Below are 25,722 nucleotides of genomic sequence, written 5' to 3'. Positions count from 1 at the left end.
GTCTCAAGTTGTGGCTCATGGGCTCCAGAGCTCAGGCTCAGTAGTTGCGGTGTAGCGGGCTCTCTGGTTTTGGGACTCAGGCTTAGTTGCCCCGAGGCACGTGGAATCTTAGTTCCTCAACCAAGAATCGAACCGGCATCCCCTGCATTGGAAGGTGGATTCCTAACCACTGGACCACCAGGGAAGTTCCATATAAACTGAGCCTTTCTTGGACTATCTCTTAGCTGAAGTAAGGGAAAGGAAGATACAACAGGTAAGAAATACAATAAATGTTGCATTAAGTTTTTCTTTTTTTTTTAAATCAGCCTTTTCACTTTCTCACTAAACTCTGAGTGAGGTCAGGCTTGACTCTGAGCCATGCCTCTGTGAGAAAGAACACCATAATTGTGTTGCTCTGGATTGCTTGTGAATGTCTGCAGCTCACCGTGATGGTAGAGTATAATTCCACGTCAGGAATTCTGCATTATCAAGAGATCTTGTCTGGGTCCTTTGTATACCCTTGGGGATGAGTCACAAGGAGGCCCTTTGGAATGCTCAGGGTCATTTTCTCTTCCCCAGTGTGTGGAGAGCTGGGGCAGAGGTTTAAAGCCTGGTGAATGCCAGCGGGAAAACAGGAGCCCCACCCTCAGCTGGCTGAGAGCCAGTGCAAGAGGTCAGCTAAGAGTCAGTGTGCCATACGGAGGGCTGCTTTGCTCAGTTCCTCGGAGACTGTGTTTAAACCTTTTGTCAAAGAGAGTGATGTGTCCATTCATGTAACACTTAGAGGGAAGACCTTTGTTTTCATTTGATGAGATGAAAAAAATATCCATTTTTCGTTTGAGTTCCAAGTGAATTTCAAAGGCTTGTGGCTGAGTCAGTAGTAAAGATATTAGAGTAACTCTGACTATAAGTCCAGGCTTTCTCCTCACTGACCTGGCATTACTGTCTGATCGTAATGTTCCTGCTGAAGATACGAGGGTAAAATTGGCAAGAATCTGCCCATATTGATTAATAGTAGGGAGAAGACAGTGTGCTATCCTTCTTCCAATGTGGTAGTCAGAGCAGAACTTTTCAGAAGTATGTCTGGTGGACCACGGTGATCTCTACAGCTTTCTTGGGACTTGAATTGGGAGCATCTTGTCCAACCTGTGGATTGAAAGCAAATATGAAAAATAAAGGACACAAATAGGTATTTCTTTATGGACCAATAAAGAGATGGCTTAGTACAGAACCCCATAAAATTCCAAGGACACATGATTTTGCCTCTTTGTTCCCCATTAATCTTAGGAAAAGTTATTGTGCTTGCACTGAGAAAGTATCAGCAAGGTGAACTTATGTATGAGGAGCTAGTTTGTTGGAACCTATAACCTCCTAGCAAATAGCCCAGCCACCCTTTGCTTGATCTATTTGCCTTGAGTGGAAAGGACCCTGGATGTGCAGCTATTTTGAATCCCAGATGCACAGGAATTCTACTTCATTCCTGGAATCCAGTCTGAACAATCTCACTGTGTTTGAGAAGGGGCAGAGACCTGAGTCAAAATGCCTAACCACCGCTACAGAGATCTGGGGCAATGGAGACCCAGATATTTATTTTTTCATAATTAAAGCTATTTATTTTTATTATTTAATTTGTTTTCAGATTCATTTTTGGCTGCACTGGGTCTTCATTGCTGTGCACGGACTTTTCCTAGCTGCCATGCACAGGCTTCTCTTGTTGTGGAGCACGGGTCCTAGAGCACGGGCTCAGTAGCTGTGCACAGGTTTAGTTGCCCCGTGGCAAGTGGAAATTTCCTGGACCAAGGATTGAACCTGTGCCCCTGCACTGGCAGGTGGATTCTTTACCACTAGACCACCAGGGAAGTCCACGGACCAAATATTTTTTACTAATCCCATCACAGTCTCATTATACCCGATCCATTCCCCGTCTGATTTTGTATGTATTTTCTAAATTCTTAACTGTCATAGAACATAGACTGTAACCCTCTTGAACAGAGGGAACTTGGCACATAGAGGCTTTTTAGTAAAACTTTGTGGAAGAGGTGAATAAGCTAATAAATTGAGTACAGGAATTAATTTTAGTTCTGTTTCTCATAGCTGTGTGACCATGGGAAAGTCACATAACTTCTCTGAGCATTAGTTTAAGTATCAATAAGATGTAGATACCCATCCTAGCTACCTCTCAGGACTTTGATGAGGTTCAAATGAGGCAGTGTGTAAAAAATTGCTTTTTTTAAATTAATTCATTCATCATTTAATAAGTTTATTTTGTTCATCGCGGAAACTCAATCAGAGTTGCTGTTACATGGTTACTTTTAACTCTGGACTAGACTTTTTAGTCTTCTTCAGGCTGTTTCTTTCAATGTTCAGTAGAAATAATAATGTAGATGGGATTATAGAACTAAAAATACACCAAACTATAGAATTATACTAATTCCAAGGGCACATCATCTAATATTAGCAGAAATAGGATTATAGAAAATGGTAAAAATGACAAATATGTCATCATTCGTTACCTAAAGTACTGTGAAAGAAAGATTCTGATGCCATGCCTGGGTGGAAAGAGTGCCACGCTTGATTTTTTAAAATTGAGATATAATTTTCATGTAACGTTGTGTACCTTTAAGGTGTGCAACGTTTTGATTTGATGCATTGATAAATGGCAGCGTGACTACCACAGTAGCTTTAGCTCACACTCCATTACATCGTGTAATTATCATTTCTTTTTTGTGGTGGGAATGTGTAAGGTCTAGTTTGTTAGCAGTTTTGAAGTATGTGATACAATATTGGGACTGGAATCACAGTGCTGTGCATTAGACTTCTGGAACATATTCCTCTTCTAATTGTACTCTGGTAGATTATGATTTTTTAAGTATTTCTTTTAAAATTATTTTATTATTGTTATTGTTATTTTATTTATTTTTTGGCTGTGCTGCGTGTTATGTTGGGTCTTAGTTCCTTGACCAGTGATCGAACTCATGCCCCTCCCCAAATTGGAAGCTCGGAATCCCAACCACGGGGCCACCAGGGAGGTCCCTTGATTATTGATATTTTCAGTTAACATGGAATTAAAAGAGTGGTAGCATGTGTCCCATCCTGGACTAGATAATCTTTGAGACTCGTTCTCAGTGCTATAATTCTACAAAAACAGCCACCTTCTTTAATGTAAAAAGTATTAGAGACCTCATCTCTTTGCTTCAGTGTGTTTTTGTAGATGTAGAGAGGGCACCCATCAATTTCTTATATTCAGAATTTGCATCCAGCCTTTGGAGACATAAATTGGGGGCTCTGTAGCTCTTACAATGTCAGGGACCTTTTTTTTTTAAATAAAAAGAGCGCAAATATACAAAGTACAAAATTGGATACAAAGGCCTGTGTGCAGGTCCTATGGATCCTGAATTTAAGCGTCATTAACTTCACAGTAAATCTACCTCTACTAAAAAGTCTATCATAAGATTCCTGGCCCCACTCTAGCCACCCTGATTCATTATATCTGATCCCCAGAAGTAGGTCTTTTCAATAAATACTCTATTGCATTATAGCAGTATTGTACCTGCCCATTTCCTGACACATAAAGAATTACCCACATTTGCTTCACAACTAAAGCAGCTCCCTGTCTCCTAGAATTTATACATGAACCCCATTTTCTCCAGGCGAATGACAGTAGCCGTACAGAAAACACTTTCCTCTTTGGGCTGAGTGTCAGGCTGGGGTTCAGCTGTCCCAGGTTGCTGGTCTTCCTTCCTTGTCCTTCTCCACAACCGCTGGCACTGGCATAGCTCTCTGACTCGTTGACATCGACTCTGAAGGGGAAAAATGACTGGCATTAACTTCAGGTGGCTGGTATGCATCTAATTATCTTCCAAACCTCACGTCAGACGATTTGAAGAAAATCGTCTCTCTCTTTCGACCAAGGATCAAATCCAGCCCCTGGCCGTGAAAGTGCAGAGTCCTAACCATTAGACCACCAGAGAATTACCAACAATCACCCCTTCTAAAGAAAAGCAAATATTCATTCCTATTGGCTGTATCCTCTCTAGAGAATGTCCAAGTACCGCAGAGGAAAGGAACTCGGATTTAGTAAGCACCTCCTATATCCCAGGGGGCTTCCCAGGTAGCTCAGGTAAAGAATCCGCCTGCCAAGCAGGAGACTCAGGTTCAGTCCCTGGGTGGGAAGATCCCCTGGAGAAGGACAAGACAAGCCGCTCCAGTATTCTTGCCTGGAGAATTCCATGGACAGAGGAGCCTGGTGGGCTACAGTCCATAGGGTTGCAAAAGTCAGACACGAGTTAGTGGCTAAACAGCAACCTATATGCCAGAAACCCTTCTCCCAGAATCTCACTGAAGCTTCTTAACCACCATAAGAGGCAAATATCGTTAGTCCCATTTTAAAGATGAGGCAACTGAGGTTGTTGGAGAAGGTAAACAGCTTTCTCTAAGCCACTCAGCTGGTGAGTGTTGAGTGGCAGCTATGTCCACACTCCAGAGTCTGTGCTTTTCTCATTATGCCCGCCTGCCTCCGGGACAGAAGGAGGTCTGTATAGATCAAGTCCAAGGACCCAGTACATCAGCAAACTCACAGGGCACGGGACTTCAAAAATGACGAACACGGTAATGGCGATTCCACTGCCAAACAAGGTGACTGCAATCAGAACCTTGACCACGATGCTCCATTTCTTCCTCTTCTCTAGGTTCTCATCTGTGTCTAAGAGGACAGAGAGGAGTGGACAGGGAGAAGTGAGAACTGAAGAGAGGGAAGACATTGACCCTTTGACTTGCAGGACTCCTGGTTCACGAGACCAAGAGGGCCCCGCCTGATTCAGAGGCAGAAACTGAATTTCCAGTTCAGACTCAGAGTCAGGAGTGGGGTAGGCATCATCGCCTCTGCCCTCACCTCCTTTGCAGTGTCTTCCCAGAGTCACCTTTACTAGGATTTGGAATTTTTCCATGATCAAGTAGGACTGATTCTTTTTTAAGTTTTTCAGTTGAAAGATAATTGCTTTACAAATGTTGTGTTGGGTTCTGCTGTGCAACAACATGAATCAGCTATACACACACACACACACACACACACACACACACACACATCCCCACCCTCTTTTACCTCCCTCCCACCCCCCTCACCCCACCTCTCTAGGTCATCACAGAGCACCAGGCTGAGCTCGCTGTGTTATACGGCAGCTTCCCGCTAGGTTTCAGTTTTATACATGGTAATGTATATATGTCAATGCTACGCCCCTAGTTCATCCCCCCCTCTCCTTCCTCTGCTGTGTCCACAAGTCCATTCTGTGTCTCTATTCCTGCCCTGCAAACAGGTTCATCAGTACCCTTTTTCTAGATTCCATAATATTTGCATTAATATACGACATTTGTTTTTCTCTTTCTGACTTGCTCCACTCTGTGTAACAGGTCTAGATTCATCCGCCTCACTACAACTGACTCTACTTCCTTCCTTTTTACGGCTGAGTAATATTCCATTGTATATATATACTACAACTTCTTTATTTTCATTCATCCGTTGAGGGACATCTAGGTTGCTTCCATGCCCTAGCTATTGTAAATAGTGCAGCTATGAACACTGAGGTACCTGTGTCTTTTTGAATTATGGTTTATCACGGTATGTGCCCAGTAGTGGGCTTGCTGGGAGGATTGATTCTTGCACTGCTTTCCTGGGAAGCAAAGCTACACAAGGGAGTCTGTCTCTAGCAGCCCTCTCAGGATCTCTGCCCTTGTACCCTAACACACATACCACATGGGATTAGCAAATCAACTTTTCTATGTTCCTTTCAATTTAGTGGGGCATAGTAGGAATAGGGGGCTTCCCTGATAGCTCAGTTGGTAAAGAGACCCAAGTTGCAATGCAGGAGACCCCAGTGCTGTTCCTGGGTTGGGAAGATCCCCTGGAGAAGGGATAGGCTACCTACTCCAGTATTCTGGCCTAGAGAATTCCATGGACTGTATAGTCCATGGGGTCACAAAGATTGGGACGCGACTGAGTGACTTTCAGTAAATTGCCATCGTTTTGGGGTCATAAGCCAAATTTGGGGCCAAATGGCTCATAAGCATCTTGTTATTATTAATCTCATATTTACATTTCTCCTGTTGGAACTGGGAAGTAACCCAGCTGGAATCCTACAGAATTTGAGTCCTGGCCAATTTAGGGAGGGCTATTGGTTAAAACAACGCAGATAAAAACATGCTTCTTAGTTGTTGTCATCACTGTAATGATTGATTAGAGTTTAAACATTGTCTCTGTTCACACGTTGGATCTTACCCCACCACACCAAAACCCTGGATGTTGTCACCAAATCTGGCAACAAGGTGAGCTCACTTGTGTGGAGGTGAAGGATTATTAAAAGTATCAAACTACAGACATTTCTGGGACCTTCTTTACAGAGAAGCTGATTTTTTTTTTTTTCCATAAGAAATGGAGTGATGTTCTCATGCAAACTGTATGTAGCTTCTCTACTTCCAGGAAAATTCTAGGAGACCCAGGCTAGTGCTGGGGCTGAGAATTTTTCTGTCTGTTCTTGTCTCACCTCTACACATTCTGTACCTTGATTCAGAGGACTAGAAAAACCATCAATCTTTGTAGTTTTCTCTCTTTTTTTCCCAGGAGTTTTGGAGGTAGTAGTGGAGGGATAAGTCTCTGATGAAGCCCCCATCACTGGATAGACCTTACATTGACAGACCCCTGGTAAAAAAGCTGTAAAACAAGAAAGAAACAATGAAGGGACAACTGAGAAACCTTTATCCTGCCTTTGGTTTCACCTGACAAAACCCTGAGTTTACCCGGCTGATATAAAACTTCTAACTGTGCCTCTGTTGATCCATCCATAGGTTTAAGGCGTGGGCCTTGATAACATGAAAGAATGAGTGAGGATATAGTAATAAGAGGTATGGATTAAGTCCCCTGATGCTTTTATCCTATAATGTAGGATCAGAATGAAGGAGTGGACCATGTTTTCTTGGCTTATCACTCATACAGCCATAATAATAATAAGGATGGGAAGGTATAGCACTGTTGAAAGTCCCTTCTTTAAAAAAGATGGCTTCAAAGTCCAAGGAAGAACTGAAGTAGTATAGTTTGTGGCAGGTCTGTCTAGTGAGTGAAGTCTAAGTCAATGACTTTGACAGAGAATCGGAGAAAGAGGAGGAACTGGAAGAAGGGGAGACCACTCAGCTTCACGCACCCCTCAACTTCATTCTTTTAGCATATATTTAAAAATGAAGATCTAGAGACTTCCCTGGTGGTCCAATGGTTCAGAATCCATCTTGCAATACAGGGGGATGTGGGTTTGATCCCTGGTTGGGAAACTAAGATCCCACGTGCTGCACAGCCACTAAGCCCATTCGGGTGCGACGAGAGTCCAGGCGCCATGATGTGATGAAGATCTTGAGTGCTGGAACTAAGACCTGGTACAGCCAAATCAATAACCATTAAACAAATAAAGATCTAGCTGTGCCAGGGTCTGCTTCCATACTGTGGACATAGCAGCTGAACACACTCCAGCATGGGAGCTAGCAAAGGGGACGGAGGGCCAAGGGAGGACATGGCAAAGCAGAGGACAGTAAGTATAGCGAGTTCTCTGTTGTTGGTTAGAAGGGGATGTGTGCTCTGGAAAGAAACAAAGTGGAGCGCAGCATGGGGGGGGTGCAGGTGGGCAGTGGTTGGGCAACCTACAGGAGTTTCATTGAGAAGATGAGGACTGAACAAAGATGTGAAGGAGGTGAGAGGACTAGCCACACAGATGCCAGGAAACTTGGGCAGAGGAAACAGCCCAGGCCAGAATGTGTCCTGTTTTAGAGGAAGAGCGCGTAAGCCTGTGAGACTGGAGTGGAATGAGCACGGTGACAGTCGTAGGGGATGAAGGAGCTTCTGAAGCAAATGGATTCCCATCACTGGACCTTGCAGGCCAGCTTGAGGACTTCAGTTTTCATTCTGCTTGGAATGGTGATCCATTGCAAGTCTTTCTGCAGAGAAGTGACCAGATGGATGGCTTTGGTTTTAAAGAATCAGTGGGCTGCTGAGTTGGAAATGGACAGTAGAGAGGCACCTGATAGAGGCAGAGCAATCTGCTGAGAGGCTTTTGCAGAATCCAAGTGAGAAATGGCAGTGACTCAGACAGCCGTGGAAAAGACAGAATGCGGATGGGTGCTGGCTGTGGGCTGGAGCCACCTTCACATGCCTCCAGAATTGATCTAACCCAATCCAGACAGTGGTTCCTGTTCTATTTTTAATGGTCTCCTGTCATTGCCTATGAAATTAAGGTCTGTACATCTTAGTTGACTTTTCTGAACTACTCTCCCAGGTTTTGAGTCGATGTGAAAATGACAGTTCTTTACTTCAGAGACCAGTGGGTACAGTACCAGGTACTGTACATGAATTGCAGGGGAATTAGTCCTATTATTATTTAATCAGGAAGACTGTTGGCAAAGATAAGCAGAGACAAAGAGCCAACAGGCTCAAAAGGCAAAACGAGAGAATTGCATAGAATTTTTTTCCATCATAGTGGCAGTCAGTTCTGTAAAGTGATAACAGATGTGTTTCCGGGTCAAATGAGATGAAGGTAAATAAATCTCACTTTGGACAAGTAACAAGTTCTCTGAGTTTTCGTTTCCTTATCTGCGGGATGGTTATAGCAAAAATAATTCCTGGTCTATGTCACAGGAGTGATGTGAAGATAGGTAACAAAAACGAGAAAGCAGGTGTGAAAAATACCTTTCAAACTGAGTGATGTTATGATTGAAAGAGGAGGAAAGGGGAATTCCCTGGCTGTCCAGTGACTAGGGTTGTGCGCTTTCATTGCTGAGGGCCCAGGGTTCAATCCCAGGTCAGGGAACTACAATCCCACAAGCAGTGTAGTGTGGCCAAAACATAAATAAATAAACAAACAACATTTAAAAACAGAGAGAGGAGGCAAAACCTAGAGATCCTCTCTCTACATAGAAGAACTGTGCCCACTAGCCACAGGGATCATGGCATTTCAGTGTGGCTTTTCTTCTACCTCCTGGGAGACACTGTTTCAAAACGTACTTAATCAGCTTCATTGGTCAGTGTATTTCCAGTTATTCCCAGCTTGTGAATTAATGTCCAGGACTTCCCTATCCCTAGCGGCCCAGTGGTTAAGAATCCACCTTCCAACGAAGGGGACAAGGATTCAATCCTTGGTCCGGGAAGATTCCACAGGCCGCAGGGTGTAACTAACCCCTTGCACCGCAACTACTGAGCCTGCACTCTAGACCCTGTGCCGCAACAGAAGAAGGTGCTGTAATGAGAAGCCCACACACAGCAGTGGGAGAGCAGCCCCCGCTCACTGCAACTAGAGAAAGACGGCAAGCAGCAACAAAAAAACAGCGCAGCCAAAAATAAACACACAAACAGAGTGCTAAGTTAATGTCATCCCTGTTGGCATCTCCTCTCTTTCAGGCCTCCTCTGCTAGGTAACTGGGTATTAAGGTGGAGCATGTTTGTAAACACAAAACACTCCATTCGCAGCGCTGATGGAATCGCAACATTAGCTTTTCTTTGGTTAAGGATATTGGAGCAAGAATTCCCTCACTTCTAAAGAAGCTCTGTAAAAATCCAAATTGATGAAATGGATAACTTAGGAGATGACGCTTTCCTTTATTACAAAATAATTTGTTTTAAATAGGAAGCATTAGGTACATTATATTTAAATGGAAATCTTAGAGATTATTCTGCAATAATATTAACAGCTTGAAAAGGCTATTTAAGAGGCCTTGCATATTGCTGTGGGACTTACATACCTAGAAATTAGACCATCTAGTCAAATCTCTCATTTGTAGCTATGGAAACTGAACACTGGAGAAATTAAGTAATTTGTCAAAGGTGATAATATCAGAATAAACACTTGTTTGATGTCACTTCTCTTGTATCCCACAGTGTTACATGGGGTGAACAGACGGCGGGAATCATTTAATACGAATCAAATGCCAAAGAGCTTAATCCATGCCCTAAAATTACATGTAAAAGATTAACGTAGATTTGCCTAAAGAAGAGGCTAATCCATGTCCTTGAGGCTTTAGCTCCACTTAGGGGGCTTCTCTGGTGGCTCAGATGGTAAAGAATCTGCAACAAAGGAGACCCAGGTTCAGTCCCTGGGTTGGGAAGATCCCTTGGAGAAGAAAATGGCAACCCAGTCCAGCGTTCTTGCCTGCAGAATTCCATGGACAGAGGAACCTGGCAGCTATAGCCCATGGGTCACAAAGAGTCAGACACAACCGAGTGACTTAACACTTTCACTTTCAAGCTCCACCTGCCTCCAAGGATGTCAGTTAAAAGTGAGTGCCTACCTCCATCTCAACTTCCGATCTCACCTTTGCCTGTCACAAGGAATCCAGCCTGAACCTTGGATGCAGGGGTTAGGTGACAGCTTGCGGGGGCCGTGCTGTTTCTGCAGGGGACAGTCATGACTCTCAGACTCTTCAGAATGTGCTTGACCTTTTGCCTTTTTTCTGAATGTATAAGGTTAACTTTCACTTTGCTCCCAGAACCAAGACACTGCAAGGTAGCCACGGTCTGGTTTTGAATGAACATGGGCCTTTTGGCTTCGGCCTGAGCATCTGAAAAAGAGAAAAACGAGAGAGGAAAATGAAGCCAGTTCTTAATCTGGATGGCGCCCCGCCAACCCACTTCCATTCACGGCCCACTGCTGTACTTTCTCCTCTTTTTCCGTCAGGTCTTCCTCACCATGTGTCTACGGTACTGAATATATAAGCCTGCCTTTCCCCGTTCCCACCACGGGTCCCCTGAAGACAGTGGTGGCTGTAGTCAGTGCAGAGAGAGGCTCCTAAGTTGTTTTCTCTAACACAGAGGGGCCTGAGATCTGCGTCCTCTTTCCTCATCCCATCTCTTTGATTTATGTTGCTATGCCTTAGTTCGTAAGAGTTTATCTTTTTAAACAGCAGCTGATTATTTATTTATGTGGCAAAGCACATGCGATCTTAGTTCCTCAACCAGAGATTGAACCCACGCCCCCTGCATTGGAAACACGGAGTCTTAACCGCTGGACCACCAGGGAAGTCTCCATAACAGTTAATTTAAAAATGGGTTTTCAGGGACCTCCCCAGTGGGTCAGTGGTCAGGACTCCACACTTCCACTACAAGGGCACAGTTTCCATCCCTGGTTGGGGAACTGACAATCCTGCATGCAGTGTGGCCAGAAAAGAAAAAAAAAAAGTTTTCCAGAAAGCCTCTCAGGGATAGATAGCTTTAGAATAGAATGTTTGCAAGCTGGGCTCAGAATGAGGGAGATAAGCATCTTTTGAAGGTAAAAAAGGTCCTGGAGTGGCAAAGTGATTCTTCAGGAAGGGCCCATTGCCTACCTCGAATTAGTTCAGCTCTGATGCTTCTCACATCCTTTGGGAAGAGATCGGGCAGTGGTTCCACTTGGCAGCTGCTATCCCTAAGTTCTGGGAGAGGGGGAAAAAAGGTAAGGTTTGACTGGGTCCTTTCTCTTTGGAATTCTGGGCACTGGAGAGGGAGATAAAAAGAGAATGCAGTTTCTTCTCATAAAACTTGGCGAGATCAGACATTTCCCAAAAAGAACTTTAAGATATTTTTTTTTTTTTTTTGCTGCACTTTGCAGCATGCGGGTTCCCCAACCAAATTGTGTCCCCCTGCATTTAAAGTTCAGAGTCTTAACCTCTGGACCACCAGGGAATTCCTAGAACTTTAGGATTTATGCAAGTGGGAGGTAACGAAGTATAAATAAAACTGAATACCAGTTTATTATCCTTGGGGGGAAAAAAGATGAGTTAACTAAGTTAATGAAAGATGAACCAACCCATTCCTTCAAACACTGCTTATTATCACTTCCCCTTCCTGTCCCATCTACCTTCTTATATTACAACTTTTGAAAGTTTATTTATTAAGTGTAACATTGGACAAGGTATCTCTCTAGCTTCCCATAGAACCATAGGTCACTGTTATGCTTTTTGGCACAAAAATCACAGGGTTCTTCATTTGTTAAATTTGTTGCTGCTGTACCTCATGCTGCTTGGCCTTAGCGCTGATGAGCTAATTTTAGAGATGAACCATTTAGGACACTTTGAAAAATCATATTTTAAATAAACAGTTATCAAAGAGCAGTTGCTGCTGCTGCTGTTTAGTCGCTTCAGTCATGTCCGGGTCTTTGCAACCCCATGAACTATATAGCCCACCAGACTTCTCTGTCCATGGGATTTCCCAGGGAAGAATACTGGAGTGGGTTGGCATTTCTTTCTCCAGAGGATCTTCCTGACCCAGGGATCAAACCTGAGTCTTCTGCTTTTGCAGGCAGATTATTAATAATCTGAGCCACCAGGGAAGCCCATGAAAGCTGTAAGTGGTACCATTCTATCCTCACATTACCTTTTCTCTCAGCTTTTCCCACCCAAGAGCATCCCCATCTATTAGGACATAAGGCTTTAGAAAAGGAAGACATCTGGACGTCCCTGGCGGTCCAGTGGATAAGAATCCACCTGCCAAAGCAGGGGACACAGGGTGATCCAGGAAGCTTCCACACACTGAGCGGCAACTAAGCCCCACAACTGCTGAGCCCACATTCTTGAGCCTGTGAGCCATGACTCCTGACTCATGTGCGGAAGCCCACATGCTCTAGAGCCCGTGCTCGGCAACAAGAGAAGCCACTGCAATGAGAAGCCTGTGCCACCACAACTAGAGAAAACCCACACACAGCAATGAAGACCCAGTGCAGCCAATGAATACATAAATAATTTTAAAAAGGAAGACATCTGATGAAGGGTAATGAATTTGGGAGTCTTAGTGAAACTGTGACAACACCTTCCAGCAAAGAAAGCTCTCAGTGAAAGAAATTTTAACGTTAGTTACATGAACAAAGCAGAAAAATGCATCACATTCTCTGAAGACTTCCTTCCATGAAACAGACAGCTGTCTTTCTGAGTTGAGTATGTTCTATTTAGAGGCTATCTGGGGGTAACTGGAAAGCCTCATGTGCTGAGTATTGCCTGTATCTTTATCTGACAGAATAGAACCCCAAACACTTTCTAGGATTCTCTTAGGATTTCTCAGGACGATCGGCTAGAAGAGTACTTACCTTTCTTGGTAGCATCATAGGATGTAATGATTAGGCTGAAAACCAAGATGGTATCCATGTTAGCTTGAGCACATTCTCCTTGTAGAGACTGTATGTGGCTGGTCTGACACCACCACTCACAGCCTTGTCTCTAAATGCTTTCACTGCCCTAGAACTGAGTTTGACCCTGGGCGAGTCTGGTTCCACCCTAATTGATCTGCCACATTTTCTCAGGACCCAGGAATAGAGTTTATTGGAGAGAGGACCAAGTTTGCGTGTTAATGATTGATTCAGAACATCTTCACCTGACTTCACTGCTGGTGGGGACATAAGGAACTGTAATTAACTAGAGGCTTCCCCTGGAGAAAGGGCATAAACAGGGCATAAACGGAGGTGATATGCTTGACACGATATGCTTAACCAATACTTGCAGGGAGACACGTAGACATTCGCATGCATGCTCACTGACACGGGCACATAGATTTACACACCAACATAAAGAGGTGCCGAGATTTCTATTAAGGTAAATTATTTCTAGAGTAGCGCAGACAACTAGGACTGATCCAGTGAGTTACACTGAAGAGGGCACTGCACTGGAAATCAACAGAAGTGGGTTCCAGGTGAGCCCCTGCAGTTAAATGTATCAACATGAGAAAGTTGCTTGACTTCTCTGAATTACAGTTTTCTCCTCTGTGAATGGAGCATTCCAACCCAGTCATCTCTAGAATTCATTTACTGTTATACACATAAACTTACCTGAGCACAGATGTACCTGTCTAGTTGTGTACATTTTCACACTTCTGAAAAGTGAAGTGAGCGAATTCCCTGGTGGTCCAGTGGTTAAGAATCTGCCTTCCAATGCAGGGGACACGGATTCGATCCCTGGTGGGGGAACTCAGATCCCACATGCGATGGGGCAGCTAAGCCTGTACACCTCAACTAGAGAGAAGCCTGTGCACCCCAAGGCAGAATCCATGTGCCACAGCATAAAGATCCCATGTGGCACAACCAAGACCCAGTGCAGCCAGAAACAAACAAGTAGATATTTCCCAAATAAAAAAGTGAAGTGACTGTAGGTGGACCATATTCATGTGACTGTTGGGGTGAGAAGTTGTAAGGAAGAGCTAACTGCACTAGGAAAGTGATACTGTGTGCAGTTTGGGAAGGCTTTCCTAAACATAACTGTTGTAGATTTTTCAAAAATTGTATTTTTTTATAAAGAGTACATATCTTGTGTAGGGAGCGTCCCTGGTGGCTCAGATGGTAAAGAATCTGCCTGCAGTGTAGGAGACCCAGGTTCAATCCCTTGGTTGGGAAGATCCCCTGGAGAAGGGAATGACAACCCACTCCATTATTCTTGCCTGGAGAATTCTTTGGACAGAGGAGCCTGGTGGGCTACAGTCCATGGGGTTGCCAAGAGTCAGACAGGGCAGCTACTATCACTTTCAACAGCACAACAGTCCATCTCGTGTAATACTTTATAGACCTTGTGGCAACGTAGCTAGGGGGATCATAAAGCAAAAATGAAGATCTGCTCAGACCCTCTGCCCGTGTCCAGAGGCTCTGCAGTTGCTCTGCCTACTGTGAGTGCACTTACTCCATTGGAACCAACATACATTTGACTATGCATAAGTGGGTTCTAGAGGCTGATGCTCTGATGATAGAAAGGGAGCTTGATTCAAGGGGCTTTCCTTAAGGGAGGTCATAAGATCTGAGTCAAATCATAATTTAAGTACTGTTCTGTTTCCTGACATTTAAATTCAAGTTGAAATCTGGCTAAATGGAGCATGAAGGAAAATCTTGGTGCGAAAACAGAAAGGACAGAGGTGTCCCTGAAAGATGTGTTTCCTGAAATGTGGAAGAAGGGGAAGAAGCACTGAGCGTGCAGCCGCAGTGCCTTTCAGTTCATTCCTTCATGCCACACATTTTTATTATGCGCCTATTGTGTGCCAGACAGCTTTCCCGCAGTGAGCCAGCCAAATCTGCATTCATGTGAAACAATGAGAGGCAGACAATAAACAGTTGGAAATAAAATAGTGTGTGCGTGCTTGGGTGCTCATTCCTGTCCGGCTCTTTGCAACCCCATGGGTCTTCTGTCCATGGGGGGCTCTTTGCGTCCCCATGCCAGGCTCCTCTGCCCATGGGTTTATCCAGACAAGAATCCTGGAGTGGGTTGCCGTTTCCTACTACAGGGGATCTTCCCAACCAAGGGATCAAACCCGCATCCCCTGTGCCTCCTGCATTGCTGGTGGATTCTTTACCACTGAGCCATCTGGGAAGCCCCCCAATAGGGTAGGGGGCTAATAATAAGTAATACACAAATAAATATACAAGATAATTAGAGAGTGTGATAATCATCATGAAGCAACAGGGTGGTGAGGTGAAGAACTGACAGAGGCCAGTTTATTATTATTATTAAGTTACTTTTTAAAAAGTAAGTTAATTTTATTTATTTATATTTGGCTGCGCTGTATCTCTGTTGCCGTGCTTTCTCCAGTTGTGGCGAGTTGGGGGCAGCTCTTGGTCGCGGCACATGAGCTTCTTACTGCAGTGGCCTCTCTTGTTTCGGAGCACGGACTCTGGAGCGTGTGGGCTCAGTAGTTGTGGCGCCTGGGTTTAGTTGCTCCATGATTGGTGTAATCTTCCCGGACCAGGAATCACACCTGCGTCCCCTGCACTGCCAGGCAGATTCTTTACCACTGGACCACCAGGGAAGTTATTATTCTTCTTCTTATTAGGCTGTGTTGCACGACTTGCAGGGTCTTAGTTCCCCACCAAGGGATTGAACCTGGGCCCTCTGTAGTGAAAGTTCAGACTGAACCCTGGACCACCAGAGAATTCCCAGAAGCCACTTTAAGTAGGGGAGTCAGAGAAGACTTCTCTGAGGAGGTGGCATCTGAGCTAAGGAAACCAGGAGAATGGATGTCCTAGAAGCCAAGAAAGGCGGGTATTTCAAGAAAGGAATTGTGAATTGGTCAAACACTGAGCAGAGTGTATAAGGAGGATAGAAAGTGAAAGTGAAGTCGCTCAGTCGTGTCCGACTCTTTGCGACCCCATGGACTGTAGCCTAACAGGCTCCTCCCTCCATGGGATTCTCCAGGCAAGAGTAGTGGAGTGGGTTGCCATTTCCTTCTCCAGGGGATCTTCCTGACCCAGGGATCGAACCCTGGTCTCCTGCATTCCAGGCAGACACTTTAACCTCTGAGCCACCAGAAGTTCACTGGATTTAACAATTTTGTAACAGTGGTTCTAGCGGAGTTGGTGGAAGTAGGTGGAGGTTAAAAGTGAATTGGAGGTGAAGAAGCGTAGGTCATCTTTGAAAGACATCTGCCTATGGAAGGGCACGAAGTGAAGCAAGCCGAGCGGAGGGAACCTCAGCGCCTCAGATCTTCAATGGTCCAGAGCAGCACCGTCTCAGTTGCCAGATTCTCCTGGCAGGGCAGGTGGGTGGAGAGTAAAGGGGCTCCATTGCCTTTCCTAGGTTTCATGGTTTTTTGCTTACTAGTTCATTAATGTGATTGCGTGGTTCTCTGCTCCCTTCTAGTATCAGACAATTTTCCCTACTGTCTGTCTCTCTTAAAATTTTCTGTCCATTAGTATCTAGGTAGCCTGTTTCAGTGCTGCCACCTTGGAGCAAGTTTAGGAAAGGCTGTGAGGGCTATTCTCATTCTCTGTCACAAGGTGGCAGAAGAGCTCATTCTTTGCAAAAACAAATCTTGTGCTAGGAGATCACCAACGCAATGGACAGGAATCTGGGCAAACTCCGGGAGGTTGGGGAGGACAGAGGATTCTGGAGTGCTGCGGTCCACGAGGTCGCAGAGAGTCGGACATGGCTTATCGACTGAACAACAACAAGCTGGGACAAAAAGAAGAAGAGTTTTCTTTTCTTTGTTTGGCCATGCTGCGAAGCAAGTGGGATCTTAGTTCCCCGACCAGGGCCTGCACCCGTGCCCCCTACAGTGGAGGCAAGGAGGCCTACAGGGAACTCCCCATACAGTGGAGGTGAGGAGCCCTAACCACTGGACCAGGGAACTCCCCAGTAGAGTTTTCTTTCATTGACTCGCAGACCCTTCCCAGAAGTCAGCGGCAGGTTGGAGGTACAGAGGAGCCCGAGAGCTTCATTAATGAGTCAGAATATCCAGTAGTGGAAAAATAGACCCAGAACTATTTCTATACTACTAGATTTATTTTCCCTTCTACGCAACGTTTTGAGGGGTTTTCTAAATGTTTGCAGTATCTATAGAGGGGGGGCGATCTCTCTCCTGATCTCATTTCCCCACCACAAAACTTCCAAGTTTAGGAGGAAAACAGGCTGTAAGATAGTGAGGTTCATGGAGTGTGAAGATGAGAGATGCGACTCTGAAGACAGTAGGAAACTAGAGCTGATGGGGTGAGTCTGGATGGGTCTCTGGAGCATTTGACCAGAAAACAGGAGGTCACCTAGGTTCCGGATTAGGCTCTGTAATTGACTGAGTCACTGTGAGTAAGACACTTACCTTTTCTGACTTCTGTTTCAGTTTCTTGAATGAGATGGTTGGACAAGATGTTTTCAAAGGGCTGTTCCAGCTTGAAAATGATCTCAGTGCTACATTCTGCTACTCTATCTTTTAAGGGTGTGTATTTTTTATTTGTTTGGGTTTATGTTTAATTCTTTTATTGTGGAATATAGCATGCCTATAGAAGAGTATATAAAACATAAGCATATTTTTTAAAGTATTTATTATTTATTTATTTGAATAATAGGTCTTATTTGCTGCTTTTGGGGTCTTCAGTTGTGGAATGTGGGGTCTAGTTCCCTGACCAGGGATTGAACCCGGGACCCCTGCATTGGGCATGCAGAGTCTTAGCCACTGGACTATCAGAGAAATCCCAACACAAGCATATTTTTAGTAATAATAATATGAACGTATGTAGCCATCATCCAGAGTAAGAAATTGAACATTGCCTGTAGCTTCCCTGGTGGCTCAGACAGTAAAGAATCTGCCTGCAATGCCGGAGACCTGGGTTCATTCCCTGGGTTGGGAAGATGCCCTGGAGAAGAGAATGGCAACCCACTCCAATTTCTTGCCTGGAGAATTCTGTGGACAGAGGAGCCTGGCGGATTACAGTGCACGGGGTTGCAAAAGAGTTGGACAAGACTGAGTGACTTTCACTTTCACAGTAGCTGAGAAGCTCTTCATGTCTATCCCTCTGGTCACACTTCTTTCCCTTCTCCCAATCAGTTTCCCAGACTTTTTTCAAAAATAGTGAACTATCTATATATGTATCACTAAAATTACTTTTTAGTGCTCTTGTACTTTTTACCTGCTTTTGTACTTATATACATTTTACCTGCTGTTGTACTTATGTAAATGGATAGATCACACCCTATGTAACTTAAAGTAAACTTTTTATTACATATAACACAAAGTGGATCCACTTCTCTTTGTGTCGTCTCCCAGTCACTACCCACCATCAGGAGTAACCACAATTCAGATTTTTACCATCACCAATGAATTTTGCCCATTTTTGAAGAAACACACTCTTTTGTGTCTGGCTTTTTTTTTGCTCAGTATTATGTGTGTGAAGTTCTTCCATATTATTTCTTGTAGCAGTAGTTTGTTCATTCTCGTTGCTTTATAATATTTTACTGTATGAAGGTATCATAATTTATTGTAAAAATTTTTATTGGAGTATATAGTTGCTTTGCAATGTTGTATTTATAATATTTTACTGTATGAAGATATCATAAGTTATTTTAAAAATTTTTATTGGAGTATATATTTGCTTTGCAATGTTGTATTAGTTTCTGCTGTGTAGCAAAGTGAATCAGCCACATGTATACACATATCCCCTCTTCTCTGGATTACACCATAGCTTATGTATCCATTCTACTGCTGAGAGATGTTGGGTTGTTTCCAGTTTGGGACCAGAAGAGAAAATGTTCCTGGGACACATTTGAAAGTTTCTCCAGAGTATAAATCTATAACTGGAAGCTGGGTTATAGCACACGCAGGATATGGTCAGCTTCACTAATTAATGCCAAACTGTTTTCTAAGAGGTTGACACTCCCATTGACAGTATATGGAAGTTCCTTTTGCTACAGGGGCCAAATTGCCTTTTTAGTGTGGTGCAACCATGGGGCTGAGCAGGGCCTGGCAAACGCTCACATTGCCAGCCTTTCAGTTTGTTCTCAGAAGCTCAGGCCAGAGCCACTCTCCTGTTTACTTGCTCCCTCCAAGTGTGGGTAAAAGGTTCAGATGTAAGCCCAGGTCTCTGATCACATGCTCCGTTCCCCTGGGAATATTGGCCCTGGGCTGGGGTTGGGTAGTGAACTTAATACCATAATCATTCCTGAATCCAATCGAGCATCCACAGGATATTTTGTTCTTGTACTGAACATTAGTGGGACATGGAGAGGGGAATGGAGAGAAACGGGGAAGTAATAGTTTTAGCCTGCCTCGAAGTTTTGTGTTAGAAACTTTACGTTTTGGCTATAACATTTAATCCAAAACACAACCTTACAAGGTAGGTGTTCTAGCTCAGTTTTATAGACAAGGAAACTGAGGCCCAGAAAGGGGGTTATTTGCTCTAGGTCACAGAGCTAATTAAGTGATGGAGTCAGGATGTAAAGCCTGGTTTACCTGATTAAAGAGCTCAGCTCTTTACAGTGCAGAACACAGGGAAGGCAGCGTCCCTCCTTCTCTGTTGGCTAAGATCACCAATACTAAGAACCAGTACTTCTCAGGACTGCTTGCCTATATTCATCCCCAGAACTATACTAGTCAATCGATATGGCCATCTCATTCATTGATTTAAATTACATTTTATTTTCACTCATTTTTGCTTTCCACTTCTTTCTTTTCATTTTCATTAGGAAATTTGGACACATCAGTGAAGCAGGTCCACTGATAAACAAGACTTGTGGGGATTGCTTTCTACCTGCTGGTCTAGTATGTTAACTAGAGGTGAGATTTAAAAAGACAGGGACACTGAAATCTTCTAGTCCAAGTTATCAGAGAGGGAAACTTTAAGACTGAAGGGATGGGACTTCCCTGGTGACTCAGTGGTAAAGAATCCACCTGCCAATGCAGGAGACGTGGGTTTGATCCCTGGCTGGGGAAGATCCCACATGTGGCAGAGCAACTAACCCATACGCCACAACTACTGAAGCCCGAACGCCCTAGAGTCCATGCTCCTCAACAAGAGAAGCCAGAGCAACAGGAAGGGTGCACACCGCAGCTAGAGAAAAGCAACAAAGACATAGGACATCCAAAAATAAAAAAAAATAAAAATTTAAAAATTATTTTAAAGACTGAAGGGATGAAGAATGAAAGGAAGTTGAGTGATGGTTCAGTTTTCCTTGAAAGTAAAGGCTCTTCAAAAATTATTAGTGTTGTGTTTTATTATTTATTGTGTTTCATACATAATAGTAGGGGCTTCCCAGGTGGTGGTAGTGGTTAAGAACCCGCACACCAATGCAGGAGACCTAAAAGATGCAGGTTCAATCCCTGGGTCAGGAAGATCCCTTGGAGGAGGGAATGGCAACCCTCTCCAATATTCTTGCCTGGAGAATCCCACGGACAGAGGAGCCTGGCAGGTTACAGTCCATGGGGACACACAGAATTGGACATGACTGAGGCGACTTAGTAAACTAATGCTCAAAGTTCTCCAAGCCAGGCTTCAGCAATACGTGAACTGTGAACTTCCTGATGTTCAAGCTGGTTTTAGAAAAGGCAGAGGAACCAGAGATCAAATGGCCAACATCCGCTGGATCATGGAAAAAGCAAGAGAGTTCCAGAAAAGCATCTATTTCTGCTTTATTGACTATGCCAAAGCCTTTTGACTGTGTGGATCGCAATAAACTGTGGAGAATTCTTTAAGAGATGGGAATACCAGACCACTTGACCTGCCTCTTGAGAAACCTATATGCAGGTCAGGAAGCAACAGTTAGAACTGGATATGGAACAACAGACTGGTTCCAAATAGGAAAAGGAGTACATCAAGGCTGTATATTGTCACCCTGCTTATTTAACTTATGTAGAGTACATCATGAGGGACGCTGGGCTGGAAGAAGCACAAGCTGGAATCAAGATTGCTGGGAGAAATATCAATAACCTCAGATATGCAGATGACACCACCCTTATGGCAGAAAGTGAAGAGGAACTAAAAAGCCTCTTGATGAAAGTGAATGAGGAGAGTGAAAAATTTGGCGTAAAGCTCAACATTCAGAAAACTAAGATCATGGCATCTGGTCTCATCACTTCATGGCAAATAGATGGGGAAACAGTAGAAACAGTGTCAGACTTTATTTTTCCGGGCTCCAAAATCACTGCAGATGGTGATTACAGCCATGAAATTAAAAGACACTTACTCCTTGGAAGGAAAGTTATGACCAACTTAAATAGCATATTGAAAAGCAGAGACATTACTTTGCCAACAAAGGTCCGTATAGTCAGGGCTATGGTTTTTCCAGTGGTCATGTATGGATGTGAGAGTTAGACTGTGAAGAAAGCTGAGCACTGAAGAATTGATGCTTTTGAACTGTGGTGTTGGAGAAGACTCTTGAGAGTCCCTTGGACTGCAAGGAGATCCAACCAGTCCATCCTAAAGGAGACCAGTCCTGGGTGTTCATTGGAAAGATTGATGCTGAGGCTGAAACTCCAATACTTTGGCCACCTCATGTGAAGAGGTGACTCATTGGAAAAGACCCTGATGCTGGGAGGGATTGGGGGCAGGAGGAGAAGGGGACGACAGAGGATGAGATGGCTGGATGGCATCACCGACTCAATGCACATGAGTTTGGGTGAACTCCGGAATTTGGTGATGGACAGGGAGGCTGGCGTGCTATGATTCATGGGGTTGCAGAGAGTCGGACACGACTGAGCGACTGAACTGAACTGAACTGAGGCAACTTAGTATGCACGCATATATAATAGTAGTGGTGGGAAGTGATGGTATTTATCTGGGATAGACAGGTGAGGTCTAAACATGTAGCAGGAGAGAGCTAAGTCAGACTCAAGAGAGATGGAGATGCTGGAGAAGCTGAAGAGACAGTAAGGCAGGAACAGGGAGTAAGCTCTCCGGGAATGCTCTCCTGGGGTTGCAGGAGAGTGAGTTTGGAGGTGAGAAGGTCTAAAGCTGATCACTGTGAAATGTGAGAATCCCAAGAACAGGCAAGACGTAAACAGGTTAGCCTCCCTGCCTTCACATAAAGGTCCACTTAAAATTTCTCTAGGTATTTAGTAATGAAGTATATAGGACTTAGGAAGGGCTTAAAAAAAATGATACTGGGGACTTCCCTGGTGGTCCAGTGGTTCAGAATCTGCCTTCCAATGCAGGCGACACAGGTTTGAATGATTCCTGGTCAGGGAACTAGGATTCCACATGCTCCGGGGCTACTAAGCCCTTGTGCCACAACTAGAGAAAGCCCACGCACTGCAAGGAAGACCCAGCAGAGCCAAAAGAAAAGATACTGGAAGTGTCACGCAAGAGGCAGCCAAGTTTTGGTGACTGCCAATTATAGATAGGACAGCTAGGCCTTGGCAGTGTCTGCGATTGGATAATAAGGAGGGAGGAGAAGCTGAAATGCCTTGTGAAAACTCAAGTGTCCATGTGAAAATATCGTGCAGAGCCTCTGTGGCGAACGTTGTCTTTCTCGTTGTGTAATCTTGCCTTTCATCATCAGGACCAGACTTATAAAGCGGCCTTCCTGCAGACAGTTTCTGGCCTTTTGGTGTGAAGTTCCCTCAGGCTCTTAACCCTGGACAAACCTGCATGGCTGAGCAGAGTCGAAGAACACAGTGTTCTGATCAAGTCTTCTTGTCTTCTTTTTTCTCTTATCTTATGACTAGAGCATCCGTTCTGGTCAAGGCAGTGACTTTCTTGAAGTCTGTCCATCTGTGAAGTATCCTTCTGGAGGTTTTTGCCTCCCAGACGCGACCTGAAGACGGACAAGCAGACGTTGGAAGCAGAGAGGTCTCTGAGGTACAGAGCCAGCCTTTATTTTCAGTCAGTGAAGCCCATACGAATATCTCTACTTAGCTATTGAGGGCAGTACCAAAGTGTAAGAAGTGCTCTTTGCTTTTAAGACAATTAAAATTCAGCTGGAGAGCTGAAACCAACATACCTACAAAAAAATTTTAGCCCAGTAAATGCTGAACCATGTGGTGGTGACCAGATTGCTAGTAGAATTCGAAGGAAGGATAATCAGTAGGAGCTGGAGAAATAAAAGAGATCTTCTTTGAGAAAATGGGACTCCCACAGACTATAGAAAAATTCAGAAAATTAGGAAAGAGGCAGGACAAGTTTGCCAGCATAAGCAAAAGTAAAGATAAGCACGGCAAGAGCTGGAAGCCAGATTAGTGTAAGTGTTCTGTATTGGGGGCCAGTGGGAAATAACATCGTATTATATCCCCTGTATTGTGCTGTTGTTTAGTTGCTAAGTTGTGTCCGACTCTTATGCGATGCCATGGACTGCATGCAGCCTGCCAGGCTCCTCTGTCCATGGGATTTCCCAGGCAAGAATGCTGTCCTAAAGGTCTCTCACTGACTGCCATTTAAGGAATTTGGAACCGTGGCTAGACAGCCACCAGGAGAGGGTGCTCTTTGAGGGTCCATTTACTTTGAAAAATAATAATAAATATTTTCTATTTATTTATTTTATTTCTGGCTGTGCTGGGTCTTGGTTGCTGCTCATGGGCTTTCTCTAGTTGCAGTGAGTGGGGAGCTACCCCTCGTTGCAGTGCATGGGCTTCTCATTGCGGTGGGGCTTGTGGGCTCAGTAGTTGTGGTGCATGGGTTTAGTTGCTCTGCAGCACGTGGGATCTTCCCGGACCAAGGACTGAAGCTGCATCGCCTGCATTGGCAGGCAGATTCTTAACCGGTGGACCACCAGGGAAGTCCTATGGGTCCATTTTCTATTCAGGCACATTCTTTCCTACCTTGGTTCAACTTTGGCCTGACCTGCCAGACTTTTCTGTCTAGTTTGTGCAGGCGTAAAACATGTTGTTCTTCACTGGAGACACTGACAGCAAAGAGGGAAAAATAATGATAAATCCTAAACTATTGTTCTTTAACTCCAGGGTGAATAATTACTGCTTAAAAAAAGAGTCTGAAGTGGGGCTGGTAATCCGTATTTTTAACAAGCACCGACTGACACTGTTTCAGGTGGTCAGTGGAACATATTTTGAGAAACACTACTACAAACTGAAGTTGACAATGAAGTGCCAAAATGCCGTGGACAGTCACACATACTGCTTATGTATTTCTGGACTTAGTTTTGAGAATTTATCCTCTTTTATGTACAGCTCTTCTAAAACTTACATGGTTATCAATTAAAGAGCAAGATCTAGACACTCTGTTTTGGTGTTTAGTTTTGTCTTCCCAACTAGATTGGGATATCTTAAAAATAGCTATGCTCTCAGGCTTTTCTTATTTGCCCCAGAGTAGGGTGACAGACCATCTTTAGGGTTGGAATGCTCAGGGGAAAATCCCTGATACCTTAATCTAACCTTCTTTAAAAACCTGGAAGCCATTTGGTATTTGGAAACTTGTATTAGTTTTTTTAGGGCTGCCATGGTAGAGTATCACAGACTGGGTGACTTAAACGATAGAAGTTTGTTTCTTCACAGTTCTAGAGGCTATAAATCTAAGATTAAAATGACAGCAGAGTTGGTTTCTTCTTAGGCTTCTTTCTTTGGCTCGTAGTTGACCATCTTCTCCAGCAAAACAGCCACATCTGCTAAAGGCTTCATCAATTGTGATTCACAGATGGTCTTCCCTCATTGTGTGTCTGTGTCCTAATCTCTTCCTATAAGGCCCCCAGTCATTTGGAATTAGGGCCCACTTAATGACTTCAGTTTCCTCTTTAAAGAGCCAATCTCCAACTAATATTCTGAGGTGCCTGAGGGTTGAGACTTTTGACGTATAAATTTAGATCACAGTTCAGTCTATTACAGCCATTATGGTACCTAGAAATGTGCCACTTTCTCCCTTCTCTCACACCTGTTAGTCTTGTAGAGTAAGCTCTCCACCCTCTAACTCTCCTCCACCACTTCTTACAGACACAAGCTTGTGTGGCAAGTACCCATGGAACAGCGCTAAAGAGCCTATAGTGGAGATGGGCAGGTTGTGGCACGCATCAAACAAAACAACACTTCGGAGTTGAAATCCAGGTGAACTGTCTTAAAGACAGAGCTCTCTGCCCACTCTTGGTCCAACTGTCACTTGATGATGCTAATTAGACTACTATATCCTATGTAAATAGTCTTGGTGTATCTTAACTCATCCTTCATTTTCTTTTATGGTAGCTCACTCATTAGGTCTCTCCTTGGCTAGTACTTTATAGAGCTCAGTTACTTCAAATGTTCAATGAGGTCAAAAGCAAGACATGTAAGGGCTTGCTGAAGGTTCACATAAGGACAGTTTCTGAGCACGACCCCCTGGTTCTGCAGTATTCCTAAGGCTGATAAACAGCAACATGACTAAGAAAGAAATCTATTATAAGTAGTAGGAACTCGGAAAAGTGGATGAAAAATAAGACAAATAACCTCAAGATTTTTAGTTCTTTGTAAAGTCGCTTCCTTCATGGCAGCTTCATAGGGAAGAGATAAAGTTTCCTCTTTCTATGCTTTTTTTTTTTTCAGTCAATCAAGTCAAACATCTTGTTAAACAGTGAGGCAGGCCTTGCTCAGTTATCTTTATA

General features: G+C 44.0%; 1 protein-coding gene across 2 annotated transcripts; it reads right to left on the bottom strand.

Moving 5' to 3' along the window:
- Positions 1-1,050: 1,050 nt before the first annotated feature.
- Positions 1,051-13,116, bottom strand: C8H17orf78 (chromosome 8 C17orf78 homolog). Of its 2 annotated transcripts, XM_068979126.1 has the most exons (7): positions 13,059-13,116; positions 11,326-11,412; positions 10,318-10,563; positions 6,557-6,682; positions 4,557-4,681; positions 3,657-3,779; positions 1,051-1,125 (listed from the first exon to the last, which is right to left on the bottom strand). In XM_068979126.1, the coding sequence occupies exons 1-7, from the start codon at positions 13,114-13,116 to the stop codon at positions 1,051-1,053; spliced, it is 840 nt and encodes a 279-aa protein (XP_068835227.1). The 2 variants fall into 2 exon arrangements, with proteins under 2 accessions (XP_068835227.1, XP_068835229.1); XM_068979128.1 differs by lacking the exons at positions 1,051-1,125; positions 4,557-4,681; positions 6,557-6,682 and having other exon boundaries at positions 3,691-3,779.
- Positions 13,117-25,722: the final 12,606 nt, after the last annotated feature.

Source organism: Capricornis sumatraensis, chromosome 8 (genome assembly GCF_032405125.1).
Source record: "Capricornis sumatraensis isolate serow.1 chromosome 8, serow.2, whole genome shotgun sequence".
NCBI classification, from domain to species: Eukaryota; Metazoa; Chordata; class Mammalia; order Artiodactyla; family Bovidae; genus Capricornis; species Capricornis sumatraensis.
The sequence above is the reverse complement of the archived record's forward strand: the minus strand, read 5'-3'. Positions and strand labels throughout refer to the sequence as shown.